The following is a 27,826-nucleotide window of genomic DNA, read 5'->3' on the forward strand; positions in this document are numbered from 1 at the left end:
TTCAACTAATCAGGATCCTGGTGCGTCAGATGGCGGGACTTACAGGTGTAACGTAAAAAACGAGTTTGGCGAATCAAATGCGAATTTAAACCTAAATATAGAAGCTGAACCTGAGCTAGAGGGCGAAGGACCTACCTTTATAGAAAAGCCGCGTATTGTGTCAGAAAATAATGGAAAATTGGTTATAATGGAATGTAAGGTCAAGGCAGATCCAAAACCAGATATAATTTGGTACCGCAATGGTATGGCCATTCAAGAAATTAATAAGATTAAAATGTCAATGGAACAACGGGGTGATCAGTATTATATCAAACTGGAACTCTTAGATCCGCAATTAGATGACTCTGGGATTTACAAATGCAACATAAAGAATTCCTTGGGCGAATTAAATGCAAACCTTACCTTGAATATAGAAAGTAAGTAAGCTTTAAACGTAAAAAAACAGCAAATTTTGTACTTTAATAATTTATATTACTCATTTTTTGTATATCATTTATTTAATAGTTGTTCCTGTTATAAAGGAAAAGCCGAAAATTATAAAAATCATAAAAAAACGATCTGTTGTAATTGAGTGTACTGTTGCATCAAAGTTTCAGCCCAAGTGCACCTGGTACAAAGAAGCAAATGTTGTTAAAGAGAGTACACGGCACGTTTATCTTGTAGAGAAAATCAAGGACGGGGAGTTTGCAGTAAAGCTAGAAATCAACGATGTAGAGGAAAGTGATAAAGGCGCATACAAAGTGGTGGCCAGCAATGAAAAGGGGGAGGCTGTATCTCAAGTCGTTAATCTTATCGACATCCCAGAGGAAGATCGCAAACCTTCTAAGCCAGAAATATTGAAAAAGTTAGTTGACCAGAAAGTGACCGAATCGAAAATGTTTGAGCTTTTGATCAAGCTTACACAGTCGGATCGTAAATGTAAAGTAGAATGGTATAAAGGCAACACCCTTTTACGAGAAACTAAGGACATAACTACAACTTTTGATGGAACTATTGCGCGCCTAACATTTAGCACTGCAAAATCGGAACACACATCCAATTATAAAGTTATTGTCATTAACGAAGTTGGCAAAGATGAATCGAGTTGTAAAGTAACAGTAGAGAAAAAGGACAAAAAAAAGGATGAAAAGCCCAAAAACAATGATGCATCCGATGCCAACAAGGAATTAAAGGTAATTTAACACAAATAGCATAACTTTAAATAAAAAGAGATAACATTAGAGTTTAATTAAATAACTATTAAAAAATATTGTACAGAACTAGACATAACTCATAAAGCATAGGAAAAGAAAACTATTAGTCGTGAAGAATACTGCCCTCTTTAAAAATGTATTTGATATAATAAACAGTTAAATAATGCAAGTGACGTTTATAATTGTAAACAGAACATATTTAAACAGGATCCGTGACGTTCGGCTATTCACACATATAGCACGCGAACTTTTACGATACTTACCGAAGTTCCCTCTCGTGATAGAAAGTAAAAGAATTCCTGACTCATGACTTGTGTCTAGCTAGAATAAATATACATCATATAGATCAATCTCTTATAGCTTCGTAAAATTTCATACAGACGGACGGACGTATATAGCTACATCGACTCGTCAGTTAATGCTGCTCAAGAATACTATAGTTATATACTAGTACCGGGTATAAGAAAAGCATTTGATACTGTTTGGAAAAAACTTCAGACTTGTAATACACTGTACACTCTTCTTGACCACACATATTTCCATAAATGCTATTTTAAGTTTTACCAGGCCTGTAAATTGGATTCTCAAAAAAAAAATTATTTTTCAAACTTTTGGTTTTTTTTTAAATGAAACACTGAAACCATCCAGTGGAAAAGAAAAATTAAAACTGTATAAATGATCCAAACTTTCGATTTAGCTGATTTTTATTTTTACTATCTTTGGAATCCAAATATTTAACTAAGTTAATATAATTGTTAAGATACGAAGAGGAAAGAAAGGAATAATTGGCTTTTTTTATATTCTTGGTTAAACGCATATATCCCTATTATATCTTTCACCATATTTAAATGTAACAAATCTTAAGTTATTTTATTTGATGTTATATTAATGTGTATATTAAACTCTCTTTATAATTTATTATGACGACAAGATCAGAATTCATTTCTCAGATCTGTGAATTTTCTGTTGTTATTCAAAATGTTACACAAAAATATAACACATTTTAGTAACTTCTTACTAATACATTAATTGATTTGGATATGTTTTTGGTAAATAACAAATTACACTCTTTAAAAATACCTGCAACTATACCTGGAATAGGAAGAAGAAAATAAAAATAAAACTCCTGAAGTACCTGAAGATAACTTGGAACCAGCAAGTAAGGCAGAAGAAATAAAAAAGATGAAAAGTCAAGAAAGTAAAGAAAAAACTAAACTTGAAAAAGAAGAAGATAAAACCAAAATTTTTGAAACCCAAAACAAAGCAGATAAACCTGTGACAAAACTTCAACCAAAAATAATAACAAAGAACACTGAAAAGGAAGTAACGAATGTGAAAACTGATGAAGGAAAGGAATCAAACGAAGTATCATCAGCGAAAATTATACCCCAATCCATATCTAAAAAGGTGAAAAGTGAAATACCTGAAGTTAATAATCAACAGTCAGACTTAAACAAAAACAAAAAAACAGAATTGTCTTCTAGTACTGATACAGAAAATGAGTGGAATGAGGTAATATAGTGTATATAACTTCAAACACATTCATACAAAACATTTAATAATTTTTTGTTTCTGCATATATATCGTGTGTTAAAAAAACTAAAACAACATTTTAAAGCAATATTTTACTTGAGCTTACTACAATATTTCTTTTTATTTTTTAAATTGAAAATTATAATGTTATGCATTTTAAAAAATATTAAGTTTTTTAATAAGCTTGTTTTTTATTCACAGCCCCAAGCTGCGGAAGAAAAAATTTTGAAAAAGGCGGAAAGAAAGGTAGGAAATATAAAATTTGACTATATTATTTATTAAGTAATATTTTTATTATTATATTATTTATTAAGTAATATTTAATATTTGTCACAATAGGGCTGAATTTTGTATTTTTGGTTATATGACAGCGGACGGCAGTCCGCTAGGTGTCGGGGAATTTTAATTATTTACCAAAAAATTAAAAAAACTTTTATATTTAAAAACACTTAACTTTAGAACTAAGGCGGAAAGAAAGGTAGGAAATATAAAATTTGACTATATTATTTATTAAGTAATATTTAATATTTCTCAAAATAGGGCTGAATTTTGTAATTTTGTTAATATGACAGCGGACGGCAGTCCGCTAGGTGTCGGGGAATTTAAATTATTTACCAAAAAATTAAAAAAACTTGTATATTTAAAAAACACTTAACTTTAGAACTAATGAAGCTAACTTTACATGCTATACTTCGTTATAAAGGTTTTTGTACCCTTGCAGAGCAGTGAAGGAGACATCTTCGACCCTATAAAGTATATATATTCTTGATCAGGATCACCTCCTGAGTCGATATGAGCATGTCCGTCTGTTTGTCTGTCTGTCTGTCTGTCTGTCTGTCGGTTTCTACGCAAACTAGTCTCTCAGTTTTGGAGCTATCGAGTTGAGACTTTGCCTAGCTGTCATAGAACGATCGGAATTGGCATAACTTTGGTGTTTTTTAAGTTAGAAAGATGGGACTTGGTACAGATTACTCTTTGGGAAAAATAATTCAATATGCCAAATTTCATAAGGATCGGCCGACTATATACGATCCGCTATATATCTAATAATATAAGATGCGTGGCGCCACCTAGCGGACTGCGAATAAACTGCAAGGGTATATCAACTTCGGCTCCGCCCGAAGTTAGCTTTCCTTTCTTGTTTTAAATTGACTTTAACCTTTAATAGACTTTGGAGATAGCCTTTGAGATAACGCATCTTTTTCTATCTTAAGTAAGTCGCTTACTTAAGATATACATAGTCCGATAGTAGAGCTAGCTGTGAAGCAAGGTACATATTCATAGCATTACATTAACATATTCATTTTCAGTTTGTGCACATAAAAAATAAAAAAAAACAAGAAAGGAAAGCCAACCACGGGCGGAGCCGAAGTTGATATACCCTTGCAGTTAGGTAACAGCTTATATTATTTTATATATATCGAATCGTATATAGTTGACCGATCCTTATCAGAATATCACTACCAAATAAATTTTCCAATAAAAACATTGGAAACAGCCCCAAGCATCTTTAAAACTAGCAAGGTTGTTCCAATTTCGATCGTTTAGTTATATGGCAGCTATACGATATAGTCGGCCGATCGTTATGAAATTTGGCAGATCGGATTAGATTCTCAAAATGGAATCTATCCAAGTCCCATCTTTCTAACTTAAAAACCACCAAAGTTAGGCCAATACCTATCGTTCTATGTCAGCTATAGGATATATTCGGCCGGTCCAAGCAAATTTTCTACATAAGATTTTGTGGCCAAATATAGCATGGTTGGAGAGTCCCAACCCGCATACTTAAAAAACACCAAAGATATGACATCTCCGATCAATCAGTTATATGGCAGTTATTGGATATAGTCGACCGATACCGGCCGTTCCGACGTATACTGACTGCAACAAAAAGATGTGTCCAAAGTTTGAAGTCGATAGCTTTAAAACTGAGAGACTAGTTTGCGTAGAAACAGACAGACCGACAGACGTACATGCTTATATCGATTCAGTAGGTGACCCTAATCAAAAATATATATACTTCATCGAGTCGAAGATGTCTCCTTCACTGCGTTGCACTCTTGGACCAAATTTATAATAACCTCTGCAAGGGTATAAAAACGTTAGAGTCAATGTAAAACGAAATTACTTTATGGTCTTAAAGAAAATTAAATAGATATACAAAAGCCCTTTCCAACGAAATAAAGCATGTTTAGATTGGATATTAAGTTAAGCATTATTAAAATAAAGTTTTTTTATTTTCTAGGTTTTTTTGGCAATAGGTACTATAAAAAAAAAATTTAGAAAAAAAATTTGTTTATTTTTTACTAAAGAACAAACACCATTTTTATTTTAATTATACAAAAGAAAATAAAACATTTGGTTTCATTTTAAAAGAGGAAGAGAAAATCGAATTTCTTGAATAACTGAACGAAATCTCGGATCAGGATTATTAAGAGATGGTTTGAGACTTAAAAAAAAAAAAATTTTTCACAATTATAATAATAGAACATTATCTCAGGAATATCCTGTGCAAAATTTCATTTCGATCGGACAAAAGCTCGCTGGGATACTGATTTTCTAGTTTCTTTCTCCATATACTTTCAATTGCTTTTAAAAGACGCGTTTTTCTCAAAACAACTTTTTCAAGTCGGTGCGTAACGTGACTCAAAAAGTAATGCTCGGATCTAAATTTAATTCTTCGGCTATATTTAATGTCTCCTCGCGCAAGCTAAGACGTGCAGGTTGTTACCATATTGACTGGAGTCCACAGTGATATAAACACATTTTTGAATGTCTCTTTCAATGCGTTAGAAACTTCTGACCAAAATTATACACTCTGAAAGGGATCAAAAATGTTTATTAATAAAAACGATTTCTGTTAATAATGTTATTTTTTTAACATAAATCCAAAAGCGATTCCAAAATCTAATTGGTTTTTTCGGTCAACGCAAAACCAATGCGGTCGGTTACGACCAAAAAATAAAAATTCGTATTTTGACTTGACATACATATTAAATAAATATATATTTCTGTTATGCTGGTTCAGGCAAGTATCATTTCCGTTAAAGAAGACGATTCTTTAGAAGTCCGTCGTCAATCGATAATTAATTGTAAGGAGGAAACCTCAATCGAAGACTCAAAGATAGAAGAAGTAAGAAAATCGTCATTAGTGGTAAGTCTTTTTTTTTTTTTAATATTGTGTAATATATTGTTGTTGTTTGCAACCTTAAGGTTCAGGAATCCAAAACAGGGTCCCGAAGATCATCAATTATTGAAAAAAATAGTTTAGAGGTGAGTTTTAAAAAAAATTAAAAACAGATTTTATTAAACATAAATAGTAAATAAAAAGGTGAAGTGCTGAATACCTGATAATCCAAATCCCAAACTTATTGTACCCTGAGCATACCCCTTTAAGTAAAATATTTCCACTGTAGCAGGTTGATACTAAAAAACTTGATGCTAACAAAAATCCTCAAGAAATAAAGGAAGAGATTCCCAAGCTGAAACCTTCAGCATTACGACGAAACTCAAAGGTAAGTGATTATAAGGCAATATATATATATATATATATATATATATAAGGCACATAATATTAATTCAATACATTGTTTTCTCCATGTCAGCCATAGTAATATTTCTATAAGGTACGATAAAAACGTACTATGCTAAATACTATGGTTTTCAGGCTTTTTAAAAGGCATTGAAAAATTGGAGTACTTCACTAAATATTGTTTAAAATAATTAAACTATTATTGCTAAATGCTTATAATTATAACTAATCCATTAAAAAAAATGGTAGATAAGGTTTTGCTTATCTCGATTATCGATATTGGTTATTATTGTTTTTTTTTAAGTATAAAGACCATTTTCATTGGCTACATAGTCGAACTATATTGTGCTCAAGGCTTCATTGTAGGTGTGTATATATTACATATAATGTATACATTATACAGGTTTGGTACATTGCCTACGTTGCCTACGACGGCCGTCCACAAGTGATTCTTTTTAATCAGACAGCTTATTAAACAGAACATAGCTTGTATTATTAGGATATACGGATATGACGCTACATATATATATATTGCTTTTCCAGATCCTCGTTTTTTATCGTACGAATGCAATGAAAATTAGTATCTTAGTCATTATATGTAATTATTATATTATATTATTTTTTTAACTTCTTTAACACTAACGCCCTATTGATACCTATTAGCCCATTGAAGCGCAAAAACCTTCAGAGGATCTGCCACACCTTCGTAAAGCCTCAATCGCTCAACCAAAAGAGGAATCAAAGCCAGAAGCTCCAAAAGCAAAGACCAAACCCAAGGCCAAGAGCAAGCCTAAATACGAAGAGCTTCCAGAGATTCCTGATTATGAACGTCCAGTGCTCGAAAAATATGAAAAATCAGAGTTTAAGCCATCTGATTTTGGTCGTGATGTGGAAATCCCAAGCAAGATGGAAAAACCCATTTTAGATGGAAACAAGAAGGAACCACAACCAGAATCCCCGAAGAATGACCTATTAAAAGTATGTTAGGGAAAACATATGAAATCGATTCGCCCGAGCATTACTAACCAATACTTGTTGAGCACCGGATAAACATAAAGTCATGACTCTTTAAATAATCTAGTTTTTATACCCTTGCAAAGAATTTTAACGTTTTCCACATATGTATGTTAAAATCAAATAAGTATGTTTCGATCTTCTAATGTGTAAAATATTGTACTCTTTAACTGCATAAGCCGAGTAAATAATCTCACGACCGCATATTATTGTTTGCCTAGACACTTTTTTTTTTACTACTGGTTCAGTTTATAAGTACTTAGTAACGGTAATTAGTTCCATAGATTTCCGTTGCCTATTGAACTAACTGAATTTTTATGGATTTGGCTAATCCAATCATTTCCAAAAGGAGGACTTAACAGAAGAAACCACCACACTTAAAATTTCGTAACTGCAAGGGTATATAAGCTTTCTCAACGGCCAAATTTAGTTCTAATTGCTTATTTAGGAATCCCGTTTTGGCACAACTTGTCTGATCAGATTTTTCCATAAGAATCGCAAAGGTTTGTTATCGCTCTTTTAAACAACTTAACAATATATGCTTCGGCCCCGAACGAAGTTTAATTCCCCTTATTTTTATGTGTTAACTTATATCCCTTAAATCTATGTTTATATGTATAGAAGACTGCAATTATTGAAAAAACTCCTGAAGAAAAAAAAGAGCTAAAAATCGGTAAAGGTAAACTTGCATATGAAGATGACGGTCAGGATGGAGTTAGCCTTAAACCGGTCATTATAGAACCACAGGTAATTATTTGATTAATCTTATTAAATATAAGTCAAGTCAACTACCAATTGGTTTTAAACACTCAAAACATGTGTTTTACGTGATTTCTTTAACGTTGACGCTATGTATTTCTGTGATTTTTGACATGTGAATTTTTTCGAGGAGGCGTGGAAAAATTTTGACACAAAATTTATCTGCGAAGTTGCCAAGTCTGATAACTCTATCTCAAATAGTCTCTGGGATCTGGACGATAAAAATACTGCAAGCCAATATGGGAACTAGAATATAAATGTCTAAAACTCCTTAAAAAATCCTCCTCGATTTGGGTAAAGTTCTTTTTCCAGATATATGTTTGTAAAGTATCTATAAAAATAATGTGACATCGAAACTTTTTCAAAAAAAAAGTTTTTTAAAGTGGCGCTAAAGTTTTTTGGAGGCGGTTGCAGGAGTGGAAACAATTTGAAAATTAACTGAAATTAATTTATTACAGGAGTCTTCGTGCAAAAGAGGGGACTTTTAATATCTTATAGGATCTTAGATTCAGACAGACAAATGTGACTATATGTATTCGGCTGATGATGTTGATCAAGAATATGTGTATATTCTTTAAGGATCGGAGATGTTTCTGAGTCGGAAATAGCATGGCTAACTTTATAATTGTAAAAATTTAAAAAGAATTAAAAAATATCGGAAAGTTTATGACTGAATGAAATATTATTGATAGGGAGTTGAAGGTTGCAATAAACTATAATAACACAGGACGACAGAAAAATATCTTCACGCATTATTTTACTTGCTCCATAACCTTTAGGTTCCCCTGAACCAAAGTCCGGAACAAACATATGTATACATGTTCCATCAGCCACAGTTTCCGTAGTACACATAAGAGAAGCAATATTCGCTTTCACTTAAAAAAATAATTTAAACAACAGATATTCATTTCCAATCAACCTTTAACCTTGACAATTTCTAGAATGACTCAACTGACGGGAATTCCCAAGAATCTAAGGTAAGTTAACCGCAATTTTCTAAATCTATAACGTTTAAATGACCATGAGGCTATGAGTAGCTTACTTTTGAATATATATCCAAAAGTTTTAGAGGCAAATGTCAATATTTTACTTGAGAAATGAATAACTTTTTAATAAAACTGTTCGTGTAAATACACCAAGCAGGCTGAAAGAACATCTTTGTTAGATACTATAAAGCAGCGTCGGCGATCGTCTATAAGAAATTTGATGACTAAGGAACCAATTCAAAATGAATCATTCCTTGGGGTTGTTTTAAAACCCGTGATAAAGGATTCTAAAGAGCAAACGTTGCCACAGCAAGCTAAGCAGCTAACGAAGGTAAACGATTTTTGCTTTTAAAGAGCAAAACTTTAAAACTTTCATTTTTTTGTCGGGTCTTTCCCAATGAAATAAAACGATAATAAAGGTATTTCTATTACCAACTCTATATTTTTTTGTGAGTTCTATTCACGGTTTGGCGTAATTTATCTACCTCTTTCTTCGTCTTTCTCTCTCTATCTCTGTATCTGTCTCTCTCTTTTCTCATGCTCTTTATTGAAATATTTTTAAACCTGTGAAATAAATAAGTTCCTAACAACTCACCTAATCTGTACAATCGAAGGCAAACATATTGGAGAAATTATCTTCAACAAAGGCAATAAAGGCGCATATATCAGACCTAAAAAAACCCGAAGCTGTGGCAACCCTAATCGATGATTATGAGGTTCCTGTTCTAGAAAAATATGATCCAGTTAAATTAGATAATTCGAAATCAGAAGTACCAACACCAGGCATTATAACACCGGACACAAAGTCTTCTGTAGTAAAAGTACCTGTAGAATTTCCTAAGGTAAGCATAAGAAGTTCTCTAAGGTCCAAGCTCAATTTTTTATTTTTTTTTCCAAATATGCTTTTTACGTAATAGTAGGGGAGCCCAAGAGGGATATCAGGAATTAATTCAGCGCGGCAGATTAAGATTCAGCGAGATTCTTTGTAGCCGCGAAACTCAATACACCAAAAATTAACTTCCTGAATATAGCCGCCTGTCGACGATGATGGGTTGAATGGATTAAGATTACAGACTTATAAAAAAAATTGCAAATTTTAAATTTAAAGGAAATAGCTCAAAGATGTCGAAAAATATATAATCCAAAGTAAACTAAAAAGCCAAAGTACTAAAAAAAATATTTTATGCTTACTTTTACCACTTTTATTATTTAAGGCATTATTCAAGTAGTGTCGATTTTAGATACGAGCACTATATTAAAGAAATATTTTTAAATGAATATTTCATAGGTTTTTTAATTAATTAAGCTTTATGAACAAAAAAAATTATTATATTTTCAACCTGTTAGATGACGAGAGTCCTTTGAAATAATGGTCAGGTTATGGACAGCACGTCCGGGGTATGAAGACCAGCCATAAATATCAAAAACTGCCGCGCTCGAGAATGTCCATTTTTGCATTTCCCAACAGTAACCGCGAGTTTGTTTTTTATTAAAGTCCGCAAATTTAAATAATGGAATTTTTGTTTGGGTTCACTTAAAATCCCCTACGATAACTAGACGCGCTCAATAAAGTCCATCCTCTTCCACCATCATTCTTTATCATCATGGGCTCCCCTACTTAATTAAATGAATGTTAAAAGAAAGTGAATATTATAAGCAAGGGTAAATTATGACATGAATCATGGTAGTGGCTCTTTCGATTTCTGGAGTTAACGGCGCAAGACACTTCCAAAAACAAATACTTGGTTTTTCAAATAAAGAGTTAATGAAAGAGTTAATTATTATACACACCCTTGCCGGGGGTATATTAATTTTAGTCATAAGTTTGCAACACAGGAGACATCTCCGACCCTTTGAAGTACATATATATATTAATGACAATAATTTGAGTTAAAGGGTTGGGACATTTTATAGATGTTATCTTTAGTATTGATCTGAGCTAGTTTGTATCTTAATTTTATAAAGGTTGGCCAAATATATCCTATAGTTATTATATAACTGCCCTATTAAAAATGGTGTTTTTTTTTATAACTACACATATAGTACTTGGTGTTTTCAAGTCAACTGATCTGATCTACAATTTAGTAAGGATGTATCCACGACATTCTATTGTTGCCAAACTACAATATAATCAAACATTTAATCCAAAAACTTTCACAACTTTCCAAAACCAGTAAAATATAATAAAATTATATAATACATTTAATGTATTATGCGAATGCGGTTCACCTACGAGGACTGCCGTCCAAGAACTATGGGAACATAAACCCATGCAACATTATTGGCATTTAATATTACCAGAAAACTAAAAGAAAGATTTTACAGCGATTTTTTATTGTTTTGATTACCTATGATTTCTTTGACACCATACGAAAATATTTTGGAAACGTGGTCACTCCCCCCGTGAAAAAACCGAAAATACTGTTCAAAGCTTCACAATTTTTTATAATCATGTGTGTTTTATAAATATTTTTTATAAACATGTCTGTTAATTTCTTCCTGAAATTTAAAATTCTTTAATTATTTTTAAAAATCGCCAGCAGTTTTAGTCTCAAAGATAACCGAATTAAATATTGCTTTCAGTTGTTGCTTTCGATTTCAGGACATAACATTTTTGGGTTGGGGTATGTTAAGAGGAGCCCCTTATAATAATTAGGTGTACAATTATCTCTTACAAGAAAGATACATAAAAATCTTAAATCTATTTAAAAATACTTCTCAACGCTGACGTGCTATGTGACCCATTCTTGTAACCACATAAGTATTTGATTAGACTACAGGAGATCGTTTTTAAACCATGCGGTTAATCACGTATTCCCTGGGTCCGATCTCTTGACATTCCATCTTTATCGCGTTCAATGCTTGAACAGGGTACAAAAAATTGATGTTTTCTTTACACGTTGATAACAAATTTTTATTATTTTGAAATGTTAAATTAAACTGTTAAATTCACCATTGAATGTGAGGGCGTCGCGAAATCGTAATTTTGGTGTCTACACAAAAAGTATTTATATGTAAGATGAATATTGGAAGAATTGGATATATATATAATATATATGTATTTATAATATATATGTATGTATATATAAAATAAATATGTATATATAATATTTATAAATTCTATATAAATATTTAAACAAAAATTTATAAATATATATATAATCCGTAATACGATAACCTTTGGCAAAAATACTCATCTGTTTTCTTTTAAATACTTCTGTCTTTTCTGGTCGCTCTAGCCAAACGGTTCATAGTTGTGCAATTCGGACGTACTTCGATTTCATATAATCTTATAAAATAAAATTATTTAAGTAAAATATATTAAAAGTGTCAAATGAAAAATATATTTGTTGACAATGTTTAACTTCGTCTGACGTTTAATTTTAAATAATAATAATTAGAAATAATAATTCGATTTTTTTTTCATTTTTAAAATGTCACAAATAAAATGCATAATTTTGGTATGTACTGCAATCTAATTTTACAATAATTTTTAGAAACATTTTTATGAAACTCCACTGTTACCAATTTTCTGTTTTTATTGATAAAATTATAAAAATTGAATAGATCATAAAATATTGTTGTCGGTAATATTTTAAAAGGAGTAAATGTACATTAAATAACTAGATTCAATGTCTGAGATTTTTTGAAGTTGAAAGTATTGGGGCTTGCTATATATTATAAATTCCTCCATTCCTATTGATAGGAATATTAGTACAAAAATTACAAAATCAATAAAAAAAATACGGTTGATTTCATTATTATTCTTTGGTTTGATCGGTTTTTAATTTATTAATATGAATAGGAGGAGAAACCAAAAATGACTAAAATACAACAACCTGCAGCAGGAGAACCTCCAAAGATTGAAGTAATTCGGGAGAAACGACCATCATTGGCGCCAGAGCCACCGAGTCGTAGAGGATCTTTGATACCGCCAGCCGATATGGGTCGTCGACCATCTCTGATAATCAATGACGAGGTAAACTTCAAACATTTAATTTTATTAAACTGTATATACTATATATAAATGATAAATCTAAATGATAAATCAAAATTGCTATAATATGTGTTCATACACTTATAATTTCTTAACAAATATCGACCGTATTTGATAAGAAAAATTTAAATTTAAAAAAGCTTACGCATAAATAAATTACCATAAATTTGCAAATATAGAAGTCCATTTACCTAAGCCATAAATAACAACTTTAATTTGATGCTGGCGTTACTTATATAATTAACTTTAAACGTTTATAAAATTAAACGTATTTTTAAACTAGTAGAAAACAACAAAATATACAGCATTTTTATTTGTAAATTTGGTAAAAATAAATAATTAAATTAGTGTTCCATTTTTAGTTTCATTAGTTTCTGTTTATGGTTATGTAAGAGTTATGTAATTTTAATTATATATGTAGTAAAAACAAAATATTAATTTATTCTTTAACTGTGCTATTTTCCAAATAATATCTTAAATGTTTCGAAATCATTTGAATGTCGCTAATTTATATGTGTATTTCCTATGCCCCTTTTATGTACCTTCTATATATGAAATATTTCCCATGAACTAAACAACAATATACCCGTCAAACAATCAAAACAAATCCATATCACAAAAAAAAACAAATGTTTATAAAACGAAATGAAAAACATTTGCATTCAACAACAACACTTTATACACCCCCATCGCAAATCCCCATCAATCAACCAAAATAGAAGAAACTCCGTCCAGGCGAAGTAATGGATACACGGGTAAGACACATATACATTTTGTTAAACTAATTACTTTCCTACTACTAAGATGCACTGAAAAATAAAAAAAAGGGCCCAATCCTTTTACAATATACATGTATTATTATGATAAACCATTAAAAACCAGACCATTGTTAAGTTCCTACCATTCTACCAAAATACATAGTTCATTTTTGATATTTGCACGATTGCTATTTTAAGAACAACCATAAAAAACTGAAAATCAAGGATTAATAATGTTTATGGGGTGACATTATTAGAATTATTATTTATAAAGTACGGTAAACTTTTAATTTGAAATAATAATAGTATGAGATATTCTTTTGCTATGATTCACTGTGTACTTTATGAGCACGCATACATATTTAAGATTAAAAATGTGTATACTATGTATTTTTAGTTTTTTTTATATTTATATGAACATTATTTTTACTCTAGGGCTCTTTGTTCAGATTCATAAATGCCAGTGCGGCGGCAACACAGTTTTCATATTTTGCCAAAAATAAGTTCAACAACAATCTTAGTTGTTTAATTTAATAATAAGAGGTAATAAATTGGAAAAACATATAGTATTAGATAGTATTTATACAGTAAAAAATGTATTTTCTTATTAACGTGTAGTATTTAAATATATAAATTATTAAAATCGGAAAATAATTAAAAGTGTTCTGAATGCAATAATAATATTACAGTTATTGAGGCCAGGAGAGGTCGGTGAAGGACAGGTGAGAAATTACGCTTTGTTTCATAAATGATTTTGTAATTTCCTTTTTAATATTTTTTATAAAACCTTAAACTTATTGATGAATCGAAAATTTAACATGTAATATTAAACTACAACGGAAGTTGATTTCCCTATTTGAGTTATAAAACAGTACATACTCAAAAACTACATAATTCATTATATTTTATTAAAGTACATATTGGAATCCTGCATGCATAGAATATGTGATGTTTTCATATTCTTTACTATGTCAAGTAAATTTCAAGCCACTTATGGTATAAGAGATATGAAAGTTGTCTGAGTTCACAAAATCAAAAATATTGATGATACCGCTTATTTTGAAAAAATTATAACCATATAAAAAATATGTTTAAACAAGTTCTTCAAAAACATTGCTTTAATATATTATTTCTTATTTATTTTTTCTTTATACTACACGTTTTATCATTTACACATATATATTGATAGCTAAAAAATATATTTAATATAATTATGTATGTATTTTAAAAAGGTATCAGTAGTTCCTTTCTTTTTTTATTTAAAATCAGAAAAATTAATAAATTATTAACTTGGATTAAATTAAATAAAGATAATAACCCGAGTGGTTAAATATAGGGTGGCATTAAAACTCTCTTATTACGAAAATATTTTAGTTTAATTCCGCACAATATTTCTATCAGTCGCGTAACTTCAATTCGCGTCTTAAGGCTTAGAACCCTCACAGATATGTATATTTAATTACGGTTTCTTTTTTAAGGTCTCTTTTTTAACAATTTCAGGGCCCAAAAAAATTTTTAGACAAACTTGGCCATTACGTAATTCATAAAAGTACATATGTATAAATGTATTTTTAACTATATATGCACATACATACATTATATATATATATTTATATATTTTATACATCGAAAATGCACACAGAAATTTTTTGGCGACAGGCCTCACGGTTCGTGTATTTTTACTCTGAACGTACTTCCAATGAATGTGTGTTTTTTTCTATGATTTGGTTATAATAAAAACAATGAAATTCTTATTGTATTTTGGTCTGATTTGAAATTAAAAAAAAAATGGTAAAAACCTTTTTTATTTTCATGTCGGACTATGACTCGGAAAGTATCTGTTTGAATTATTTTTCGAAAACATCCAAAAGAATAAAAAAAATTTTTTTTTGGTATCTATACTATGTGAAAGGTAAAATAAAGTTTGGGTGGAAGAGATAAGTATCGAGTATCATATAATCATATAAAAAAACCTCTTGACGAGGTAAAGTACCGGTGACGAACCTGCATGCGAAACCCAAAATATCTGATATCAATTTTAGTGACGAAAATATGCTATATAGGTGTACAAAATTGCATATAAAAAATATTCTTGTTCGGCACGTGACTGATTTTTTTTTGTTTTTCTTGCACGTGCCGAACAAGAATATTTTTTATATGCAATTTTGTACATCTATATAGCATATTTTCGTCACTAAAATTGATATCAGATATTTTGGGTTTCGCATGCAGGTTCGTCACCGGTACTTTACCTCGTCAAGAGGTTTTTTTATATGATATCAGTTGTTTTTTTGTATATATTGATCTTCAATTATTTAAAATAGAACGCATAACATATAGAATATATATACATATATGAAAGTAACCTCTGGACAGGCGATTTACACAGTTAGCAATACTTTAATTGTAAGGATAAACATCAAAACTATTTTTTTTTAACTCTATAGATTTTGACATTCAAGAAGGTGGAATAATTAAAAACCTTTCCAAAGACGTAAAGAGTTTTTCAATACCTTCAGTGGCTCTGTTTTGGAATTTGGTTAGTTTAAAAATTTTAATTAAAAATTTGCTCAAAAATGTATTTAAAATCCAAAATTGTTTCGTAGTTGTGGGAAACCAAATTATTTTTACAAATTAACAGATGAGAGGCCTATCCTTATGAGAGTTTGACTATATAATAAATTATTAAAAAACAAGAAAGGAAAGCTAACTTCGGGCGAAGCCGAAATTGATATACCCTTGCAGTTCAGTCGCAGTCCGCTAGGTGGCGCCACGCATCTTATATTATTAGATGTATAGCGGATCGTATATAGTCGGCCGATCCTTATGAAATTTGGCATATCGAATTATTTTGCCCAAAAAGTAATCTGTACTAAGTCCCATCTTTCTAACTTAAAAAAAACCAAAGTTATGCCAATTCCGATCGTTCTATGACAGCTATAGGATATAGTCGGCCGATCCTTATGAAATTTTGTACATAAGATATTTTGGTCCCAACCCTCTAACTTAAAAAACACCAAAGTTATGGCATTTCCGATCAATCAGTTATATGGCAGCTATAGGATATAGTCGACCGATCCCGGCCGTTCCGACTTATATACCTGCAAGGAAAAAAAGGATGTGTCCAAAGTTTCAACTCGATAGCTCCAAAACTGAGAGACTAGTTTGTGTAGAAACCGACAGACAGACGGACAGACGGACAGACGGACATGCTCATATCGACTCAGGAGGTGATCCTGATCAAGAATATATATACTTTATAGGGTCGGAGATGTCTCCTTCACTGCGTTGCACACTTTTGACCAAAATTAAAATACCCTCTGCAAGGGTAAAAAAAACAAGAAAGGAAAGCTAACTTCAAGAGGAGCCGAAGTTGATATACCCTTGCAGTTAAGCAGAAGCTTATGTTATTATTATATATATCGGATCCTATATAGTTGTCCGATCCTTATGAGAGTTTCACCATCAACAAAATTTCTAATGAGAATATTGGAAACAGCCCCAAGCATCTTTAAAAATGGAAAGGTTGTGCCGTTTCCGATCGTTCAGTTATATGGCAAGTATAGGATATAGTTGGCCGATTCTTATGAATTCTTATGATTCCAAAACGGAAACCATAGATAGTCCCATCATTCTAGATTCAAAAACAACAAAGTTAAGCCAATTATCCTAAAAAAATTTTGCAAATCGGATAAGATTTCAAAAAAAGGCAATCTGTACTAAGTCCCATCCTTCTAACTTAAAAAAACTGGAAATTTCGTTTTTCCAGTTTTTCTAGTTAAACCAATTGTTGAATGTAACAATTTATTTTGGGTCTGCGATATAAAATAATAAATATTAGAAAAGTATTGGCGGAGTTGGTTTGCCTGGTTTTTTTTTAGCTTTTAATCCATGATTTGGCCCAAAACGGTGGTGGCTGCATTTATTTATATGCATTATATGCTCAGTGGGGGCATATGCATATAAAGCGTTCTACTCATAAAATTTTGCATTCTTCTCATTAAGACATGAGACACTGAAACATAAAGCAGAATTACATAAAAATTTGCCATCAAGCAACAAAGTTCGAGGTTAGCCGAGTGGAGAGCGTCGTGGTTTCTAACACGGGAGGGCCTGAGTTCGAGTCCAACTTGAGTCAATGTTTACGTTTTACTTTTTAAGCCCTTTTTTATTTGGATTTTATTTTTAAATATATAAACTAAAATCTGAAAAGATATACTCCATTTTTTTTAGGGTATTGACCAAATATATGCAGACTCCAAAAAGCAAAGTTGCCATTCAAATACACACACATGTATAAGTAAATGGAAGCTTCACAGGAGGCTGTACACAATGGGTAGCTGCACTTACAGGACTATATCTTGAGTTAACGGATTTTGCCAGATATGAGCGGTGTATTTTATTTTGTTTTAATGCCATGACTTTTTGAAAATATGAGATTAAAAACTCCAATTTAATTGAAGAAAATATTGTTTAACCACCTATAATAAATTCAATAAAATTATTTCGAGTTTTTCCTTAAACCCAAAATTAAAACATAGTATGATCTACTGATTTCAATAAGAAAATAAAAATCTTCCATAGAAAAATGTTTGGGAAAATATCATAGAAGACCAAAAACTAATGTTGAAAATCTGAGATTTCAACTTTGGATGAGTATTCCAAAGATATGGTAACTGCTAGATAACAATTTTTAATTTTAGTTGGTACACATACATTTCAAAAATGATATGTACTAGAAATAATGATGGTCATCGCCATTACACGGCCTACATAATTCAATATATGGTAAAATTTGATCGATTTCTTCTCTTAGGTGTACCGCGGAAACTGTGGGTGATAGAACCTATGTTTGTTCTGGACTTTGGTTCAGGGGATCCTAAAGGTTATGGAGCAGGTAAAATTATTCGTGGAGGAAAAAAAAAGTTGGCAATTGTCGGCCTGTGTAATTGGACATGTTTGTTACTATCATATGAGCAACTTTTGTTCTACAACTTTTTGAAATACCTTAAGCTTACGTTAAAAAATAAAACAAACTTTGTTAATTAACAAATTCATAACTTTATAATAAAAAATGATATTAATGCTGAACACCGTTAAAAAGATTTTTTAAATATCTATTTCAATTTTTTTAAGACCAAACTTCTTAACAGTAGGCAAAAAAATAAACTGAAAATAAAATTGGCTCATTTGATATTATTTATATTGCACGTGGACATAGCCCTTGAGATGGCGCAACTTTTTATACATCGCTTATATCTGGCAAAATTCGTTAACTCAAGATAGAATCCTATAAGTGCAGCTACCAATTTTTTGCAGCCACCTGTGAAGCTAGGTGTACACTTACATGACATTGACATATTTCTCATTTCACTTTTCGTTTCGTTCATTCCCTGTCATTTCGTTTGACGTCTCAAATTACGAGACGAACCTAAGCTTACATTCATACAATTTCATTTCATTTCCAACATTCCACTCACTCCATTCTATTCGATTCGAATGTACTCTATTAGACATATGTTATGAATGTAATCATGCAGATGTCTAGTGTGTATGTGTGAAATAAACTTGAAAATATTGTCTAAATTCTTTCAACTTTTAGTTCATTTGTCTATCAGTCGACTATCCTAAAGCTGCCATATAACTGATTGATCGGAAAATGGCAAAACTTTGGGTTGGGACTTTCAAACATGTTATATTTGGTCAAAATATCTTATGTACAAAATTTATAAGGATCGGCCGACTGTCATAGAACGATCAGAATTGGCATAACTTTGGTGTTTTTTAAGTTAGAAAGATGGGGCTTAGTACAGATTGCGTTTTGGGTAATCTTATCCAATTTGCAATTTTATTAGGATCGGCCGACTACATCCTATAGCTCTTATATAACTGAAGAATCGGAATAGAATGATGGGATTCCATATTTTTACGGATTCCGTTTTGGACAATCTAATCCGATCTTTTATAAGGATCGGCCGACTATAACCTTACCTGCCATATAATTGCACGATCGGAAATGGCACAACATTGCTATTTTTAGCTTGGGGAACTTGGAAACTTGGGGCTGTTTCCAATATTTTTATAAGGAAATTTATTTGTTGTTGAAATTCTTATAAGGATAGGACAACTATATATGATCCGATATATATAATAATAATTTTTCCAGAACTTTGCCCATTTCTGACCCTGAGGATCCATATCATCCCACTCTTGAGCTTTCAATTGAAAACAACTCCTTAATTGACCTTAAGTCTACACTTAAATCTCATAAAGTTCGTTTCTTTCATAAGGCTGACTTTATGAAATTAAATAAGTTAATTTCGGAATTTGAATGGTCTGATTTACTGGCATGCGATGATATAAACTTAGCATTACAAAAATTTTATTTCACTGTAAACTCATTTTTTGACGTTTGTGTGCCGTGGAAATATCCGTCCGCTTCAACGAATCCGCCTTGGTATACGAGGCATCTTAACAACTTAAAGAATAGTATGAATAGTCTTTTGAATAAACATAGATTATCTGGCTGTACAGTTAGTTATTCTAGATACTTAGTAGCTCGGTCCAATTTCACCGTGCATAACGCAGAATGTTATAGGAGTTATATTCGCCGCTGCAGGATTCAGTTTACTCAGGATCCGAAGCAGTTTTATAACTTTGTAAACACTAAGCGTAAACATGTATCTTTTCCCCCACTGCTTACGTTTGAGAACTCTTATGCGAACACTGATCAGGCAATGGCCGATCTCTTTGCACAGTTTTTTCAAACTACCTATTTACCTAGCAGCAGTTTAGCTTAGCCTTACACTTATAATATCAAATCAGCCAAGCTTATAATTTGCCCATCTTTTGATCAAAGTGGTGTGTAATCGGATCTTCTTAAGGTTAAGCCCGTGTATTCGCCAGGCCCTGATGGAGTACCAGGCTGTGTTCTGAAGTACTGCGCCGAGGCACTGTGCAAACCGCTTGTTAAACTCTTTAATCTATCGCTGGAAACTTCGATCTTTCCCCTTAAGTGGAAGGAATCCTTCATTATTCCGTTGCATAAAAATGGGAAAAAATCCGACGCTGCTAATTATAGAGGCATCTCTAAATTGTCAGCAATTCCAAAGCTTTTTGAAAAACTTATCACTCCACATTTGCAACACCTACGTAGTTCAATAATAACTCCGTGCCAGCATGGCTTCATGAAGCGACGCCCCACCACTACTAACTTATTGGAGCTAACATATTTTATCACGGATGGCTTCCGAAATGGCTTACAAACAGTCATCATATACACTGATTTCAGTAAAGCATTTGACTCTGTTTGGGATTCCCAACTGATCTTCTTATGTGGATTTCGAGCTACTTATCAGGGAGAAGCCAACGTGTTTTCTTTAAAGATGTTACCTCGCGTTTAGTTCGCGCCACATCGGGGGTGCCCCAAGGAAGCCATCTTGGACCCCTACTTTTTACATTGTTTATTAACCACTTGCCCCTTGCCTTAACTAATTCACTTGTACTTATGTACGCTGATGATGTTAAGCTATGCCTTCAGTATAAATTCACTAGCGCCCAATCTAGACTTCAATCCGATTTGGATAAACTTCAAAATTGGTGTTTAGCAAATAACCTAAAGCTTAATGGATGGAAATGTAAACCTATGTCTTTTTACCGATCAAGTCCTCACCAGGCTATGTACTTTCTCTATGGGAACGCCTTAGAACGATTAACTCAGGTTAACGATCTAGGTGTCCTATTAGATTTGAAACTTAAATTTACCGACCATATATCTACCATGGTTAATAAAGCTATGGGTGTGCTTGGTTTTATTAAAAGATGGTCAAAAGAATTTAATGACCCGTACATAACTAAAACGTTATATACATCACTGGTCCGTCTGATTCTTGAGTATGGATCGTGTGTCTGGAGTCCTCAATATGGAGTACACCAAGATCACATTGAATCTGTACAAAAAAACTTCCTTACATTTGCGCTTAGGGGACTAATTGGGATGCAAATATTTACCTCCCTTCTTATCGTAGTAGACTTTTACTAATCAACTTACCATCATTAACAAACCGTAGAACGATGCTGGGTGTCATGTTTCTATACAATCTTATTTATGGAAATATAGACAGCCATTATTTACTAACACGTTTAAATTTTAACGTTCCTGGTAGAAGGACTAGAAACTTTCGTCCTCTACTCCTCAGCCATTGTAGTTCGACATTTGCCCAACCCGATCCGTTCAGGGTATTATGTTCGGACTACAATGGTCTCTACCACATCTTGTCACCTTGCTCTACTAACAATCTTAAATCGCTTATATTAACCGCCTTATCTGTGCAACACTCTTCCTCGTGATATCTTTCTCCTACTTTTCGCTTAACTATCTCGGATCTATTCCCGCGATTCGAGCCGTACGTCACCCGGCTCCGCTCGAAGTTATATATTGAAACTTTCATAAGGATCGGCCTCTCATCTGTTTATTTGTTTAAACAATTTGTTCTCCCACAACTACGAAATAAGTTTGGATTTTTAATTAAATTTTGGGCAAATTTTTAATTAAAATTTTTAAACTAACCAAATTCCAAAATCTTTGTAAATTAAAAATAAGCGTAACTTAAGAACCACTGAAGCTATCGAAACATTCTTTACAGCTTTAGAAAGTTTTTTAATTATTTCACTTTGTTTAATGTCAAAATCTATGGAGTAAAAAAAAAAAGAGTTTTGGTGTTTATCGTTACATTTAAAGTATTGCTAACTGTGTGAATCGCATGTCCAGAGGTTACTTAAATATTCTATATATTATGTGTTCTTTTTTATAAATTAAAGAAAAAACAACTGATATCATATAAAAAATATTCTTATTCTTATTTTTATTTTTCTTGCACGTGCCCAACAAGAATATTTTTTATATGCAATTTTGTACTCCTATATGGCATATTTTCGTCACCAAAATTGGTATCAGATATTTTGAGTTTACCATGCAGATGCGTCACCGGTATCTTATATTGTTAAGAGGATTTTTTATATGATAGATTATCTTAATAAACAAAAGAGGTTTCGAGAAATCAAGCGTTTTAAAGTTTAAGAACGCGTTTAAAAGCAACTGTTCTCTGCGTTACAACTTTGTAACGGGATCGAATATTGCAATTTTTTTTACCCACATATTTTAAATAAATTATAGATTACAACCGGAATTTTTATTTTTTAAGTTTTTTATATTGTTGCTTGAAAATACTGTTTCACATTTGAAAAACCAATTTGCCTGTGGATGGTCCCTTTAAGGGGTTATATACAGTCAGGCGGTCAAAAAAATGCAGTTTTTGGGTATTTTTTTTTTCAAGGAAATATTTATTTATTAAAGTTGAATTTTTTCTATATTATTTTACATATTTTAAAGTTTAAAAAAATATATTATATCTGTAAAAATATTATTTCCTTTGGCCTCTGCAGCTTATATCCCAATGGTTTTGAGAAACATAGTTTTGAGAAAAACGATTTTAAAGTTTCACAAACAGTTTACATTGAGTTAAAAATTTGTTCTAGTTTTGTCTGTAACTTGGGAAATATTTCTCGAATCTTCATAAAAATTTTTTTCACAACAGAGATATATATATTCTTTAAGAAAATGCAAAAAAAAAAAAATCGATTTTTTGAAAATCCTGACTGTATATAACCCCTTAAAGAAAACCCGTTTTTTTTCTCAACACAGCCCTGTCACTGACCAGTGCCCCCTGAAACTATGTCCTACAAATTAGAACAAACTACACGGATTTTTGTTCTGCATTCGAATTCAGGCCTGAATCAGCCCTTAATCAGTACTGATTCCGAATCCGGATTTTCACTCCACTCCTGAGAGCTGAATCAGCCCTGAAAAGATAGTATAAATCCGCGCTGAAAATCGTGGTCCGAAATCAAAGACAACAAGATAGGATAGGTAACTTCGGGCGGAGCCGAAGTTGATATATTCTTGCAGCTCATATTATTATATATATCGGATCGTATATAGTTGGCCGATCCTTATGAGAATTTCACCATCGAATCTACTTTCTAATAAAAATGTGGGAAACAGCCTTAAGCATCTTTAAAAATACCAAGGTTGTGCCATTTCCGATCAATCAGTTGTATGGCAGCTATAGGGTATAGTCGACCGATCCGTTTGCGTAGAAATAGACAGACAGACGGACATGCTCATATCGACTCATGAGGTGATCCTGATCAAGAATAAACTATATAGGGTCGGAGGTGTTTCCTTCACTGCGTTGCAAACTTTTCAATAAAATTAGTGTACCTTCTGCAAGGGTATACAAATTGATTTAATAGTGAAATTCTCATGGGGATCGGTCAACTATATCCGACCATATATTTATATGTCTAATAACACAGGCCGACAATTTCAAACTTTTTTTAGGGTAGGGTTTTAAGTAAGGGTATACAAATACTTTGAATTTTACATAATAAAATTTTTCAAAAAAAAATCCCAAGCGATGTGATGTTTTTTTTTCAAAGCAATGGCTGACAGTGTTATTTACGAAACACCAGTGGTAAATTTTGCAATGGTATTACGATTTGGACAATAGTTGAATGGTTAAATCGTCGCATTAATAGGTTCGGAATGGCTCGGGTTCGACTCCTAGCACATTTTATAAAAATAGATTCAATAAATAATTTAAAAAAAAATGAAGAATTAAATAAAAATATAATATAAAAACATATTTAGCTTTTTTAAAATTTAGGTATTTTTCTTTTTACGAGAATAATTTTTCACGCTTAAATCTATATTTTTCATTCTCACAATCGAATTTTAGAACAAATTTTTTTCTTGAATTAAGTAAAGTCGTTCTTGGTCAACTTCCAAGTGCGTTCATACTTGGTTTAAATATGAAATTCTTGGGTTTTCCCTGAGTGTACGTATGTAAAAACATTTTTTTTTATAGAATCCATGAAAGGCTAATTAATTTAATAAAGAGAATTATGGATGGAAAAAATACTTACTGTTCCGACTATATCACCAGTTATAATATAGTCGGGAAACTCTGTAGTCGCGAAACTATAGGCGTCCTTTATTTAACTTTAATATATACATATATAATTTATATTTAATATATCGTTTTCCTTTTGAATTTTTCAAACTTTTTATGTAAAACTAAGCTTTTTCAAACGATTCTGCTGAAATATAAGCATAGCTTAAATAAACATCAAATTGAAAGATTATGCAATTTTTATGTATATTTTTTGTATTTGACATAAGAATGATTTTGGCATGGTATGTCAACTTTTGCTCTTGTTTTAAAATAAAAATAATAACAATAATCATTATTTACGGTCTCGGTTTTTATCATGTATCAAACTAAGAGAGCATGAGCAAAACAGATTTTTTGAAATTTTGGTTTAAATTAAAAGATCAATGAACTAGTTATTGTCACTATATATATAATATTATTCCAAACTTTTTATTTTTTCTTATTATATTAGCTTAAACAACACCGTCCAGGCGAAATGGGGGACAACAAACAGGTCTCGAAAATTTCGAGTTTATAGATAAATTAATCTAAAATTTCATTTTCGCTTGCCCTTTATTAGTTATGATATGAATGGAAGTTTTATAATATTATGTATTATATTCTGAGGAACTCTCATGCGTCATACAATTTATTGCTAAAACTTTGTAAATACTTATTTTAATATATTATTATAATATTTTATTCTGTAAGGAAAAATAATGCTAAAAAAGCTTTTATGAAGATCATAAAATTATGTGTTAATACCAATTTCAGTTGTGATCTAAACATACTAAATATACATACATTCCATTCGAGCTGATTCAGTTTAAAGCAATTCCACTCGAACTGAAAGGTTTTCAAATCCCTACTCTAATTTTTCTGCTCAGGGTTGACAACATGAATAATTCAATTTTTAAGAATTACTTATATATAAACTTTTCCCAGTTTTCAAGACCATTATTTTGTTGCACAACCATGGCGTTTTAATTGTTTATTCATTAATTTTATAAGTTAATTCTGTTTAAGACTTTTCTTTATTAAATCAATATTCAAAATTTAAATCCTATTCAAAAACACAATACAAGTTACTTTACGATTCTGGAATTACAACCGAAAATAAAACAATAATTAAAATATTCTTGCAGCTACATTTTCTTTATAAAGTTTTTTTTAAAGGATTATATGTAAAATTAAAAATATTGAAATAGTGGACCTTTTCAACAACCCTATTTATCGAATTTGTGGAAATTATGAAATCGAATTTCTGAATTTGTGGAATTGAAATTATGGAAATCAATCCTTATTTTAGGTCAAGATCAGCTTTTATAATTACTTTAAAGCCCATATTAGAAAACTAAATTATAATCTTATTATAATAATAGCTAAGTAGATTAGAGTAGGTCATTTAATTTAGGTTCTAAAAATGTCTACCTATGAAAACTGTAAAAATGTGTAGATATTTGTCCCAACTAGTTATTTTTAGTTTGTTTCGAAATGATTTTTTTTTCAAGGTTTTTTCAATTTAAAATTATTTTTATAGAATGAAAGGGTGGTGTAGAAGGGAAACTAGACCATAACCGTTTTTTCTTGTTTCATTAGATTTCATTTATTCTTAAACTGTTATTTTCCGTAGAACAAAATAATTTAACATCTAATTATAAAGTGTAGATTACTTTTGTAGTTACTAATGATCCTTCGAAAATGTTATATATGTATCTACCTTATGTTACATTGAAATGTAGCAAATGCATTTTGAATATTTCTTGTATGCATTTTATAAAGTAAAGAACTCATTAACATAAAAAAAAGTTTCTCTATTTTGCAAAAACAAAGCGAACTGTTTAAGTATTGTAAATAGTAAAAAATTTGTAATTTTTGTCATAAAAAATATGCTCAATTTGCAAAATGGAGTATAAAAGTTTATACAGACTTTGTTGCATTCTGATTGAAAATATGAACATGAATTTTTAATGTTTCTCTTGTTAACCTCACATATCTATACGTATTTATGCTCTTTCATCCCTATCATCACATGTATGTTATGTGTTCGATCAATAGCGGAGAAGACCCTCAATCGATGTGCGCCGTCCTAGTGTACAAGATTTGGAAGATCTTATAAATAAACCATCTACACCATTACGCGATGTCGGTGATGGTGGCCCTCCCTCAATTGTTGATGTCCAAGAGTCCTACTCTGTTGTAGAAGGTAAAAACATATTTTTCACCTGTTTTTGAAACACTGGCCATATTTTTTCAATTCAAAGAATTTGACTAACCAAAGTGTCTCTAATAATACCCGCATGCTTGTGTTTGTTTTCTAGACTCGACCGCTTATCTTACGGTTGGTGTCGAAGGCAGTCCAGCACCCACATTCAAGTTCTACAAGGGAGTAAGTGAAATTCTCGAGGGCGGTCGTTATAAGTTCCTTACAGATGGACAAACAAACACAATCACATTGTGTATGCGTAAGTGCAAACCCAATGACGAGGGAAAGTACAAGATTGTTGTGTCAAACATTCATGGCGAAGATTCAGCGGAAATGCAATTATATGTATCGGATTCAAGTGGCATGGATTTCCGAGCCATGCTCAAAAAACGTCGTTATCAAAAATGGGACAAAGATGAGCAGGACCCTAATTGGGGGGATCTTAAAGAAACTGAAAAACCATTACCGGCCCTTAAAAAAGTTGAAAGGGTAAGAACCTGATGATAAATGGGAGCAGATGTTAAAAATTTCAGATGTGGAATGTCATGTTGAATCAGTATTATAAAGCCTTTTTATTGATAAAATGTCATTGGGTTATAACATATAAAGCTAAATTAATATAGCAGCATAATGTTTAAAGCAGCTTTATTTTAATTTGAGCCTATTATTGGGTTGTAGTATTTCTATCAAAATATCCTATACAGGTATTTTAGACACTTATAGATTCAGTAATTTTCCAATGAAACAAATAATATGATTACCACTGAAATATAGGGCTCAGGATCTCGTAGACCATCATTAGCCGAGTTGATACCAGACTGGCCGACGCTTCATCCGTTTCGGCGTGACGAGGT

General features: G+C 31.5%; 1 protein-coding gene across 36 annotated transcripts in view; it reads left to right on the forward strand.

The window, feature by feature from the left end:
• The window catches only part of LOC6501771 (twitchin), a 99,669-nt gene that overhangs the window by 19,904 nt on the left and 51,939 nt on the right, over window positions 1-27,826 (forward strand). For 7 of the 36 annotated variants that reach the window (XM_044717730.1, XM_032455798.2, XM_044717708.1 and 4 more), the window contains 19 exons: window positions 14-416; window positions 505-1,172; window positions 2,295-2,705; window positions 2,928-2,972; window positions 5,755-5,880; window positions 5,940-5,999; window positions 6,143-6,241; window positions 6,922-7,236; window positions 7,894-8,019; window positions 8,973-9,008; window positions 9,172-9,348; window positions 9,632-9,859; window positions 12,823-12,996; window positions 13,734-13,769; window positions 14,462-14,494; window positions 25,239-25,280; window positions 26,825-26,972; window positions 27,088-27,461; window positions 27,747-27,824. In XM_044717730.1, coding sequence (XP_044573665.1) covers window positions 14-416; window positions 505-1,172; window positions 2,295-2,705; window positions 2,928-2,972; window positions 5,755-5,880; window positions 5,940-5,999; window positions 6,143-6,241; window positions 6,922-7,236; window positions 7,894-8,019; window positions 8,973-9,008; window positions 9,172-9,348; window positions 9,632-9,859; window positions 12,823-12,996; window positions 13,734-13,769; window positions 14,462-14,494; window positions 25,239-25,280; window positions 26,825-26,972; window positions 27,088-27,461; window positions 27,747-27,824 — 3,579 coding nt within the window. Of the gene's footprint in view, window positions 1-13; window positions 417-504; window positions 1,173-2,294; window positions 2,706-2,927; window positions 2,973-3,192; window positions 3,205-5,754; window positions 5,881-5,939; window positions 6,000-6,142; window positions 6,242-6,921; window positions 7,237-7,893; window positions 8,020-8,972; window positions 9,009-9,171; window positions 9,349-9,631; window positions 9,860-12,254; window positions 12,479-12,822; window positions 12,997-13,733; window positions 13,770-14,461; window positions 14,495-25,238; window positions 25,281-26,824; window positions 26,973-27,087; window positions 27,462-27,746; window positions 27,825-27,826 lie in introns of those variants that run through there. The other 29 variants (XM_044717725.1, XM_044717719.1, XM_014903847.3 and 26 more) reach the window with 24 other exon arrangements.

Source organism: Drosophila ananassae (assembly GCF_017639315.1).
Source record: "Drosophila ananassae strain 14024-0371.13 chromosome 4 unlocalized genomic scaffold, ASM1763931v2 tig00000061, whole genome shotgun sequence".
Classification (NCBI taxonomy): Eukaryota; Metazoa; Arthropoda; class Insecta; order Diptera; family Drosophilidae; genus Drosophila; species Drosophila ananassae.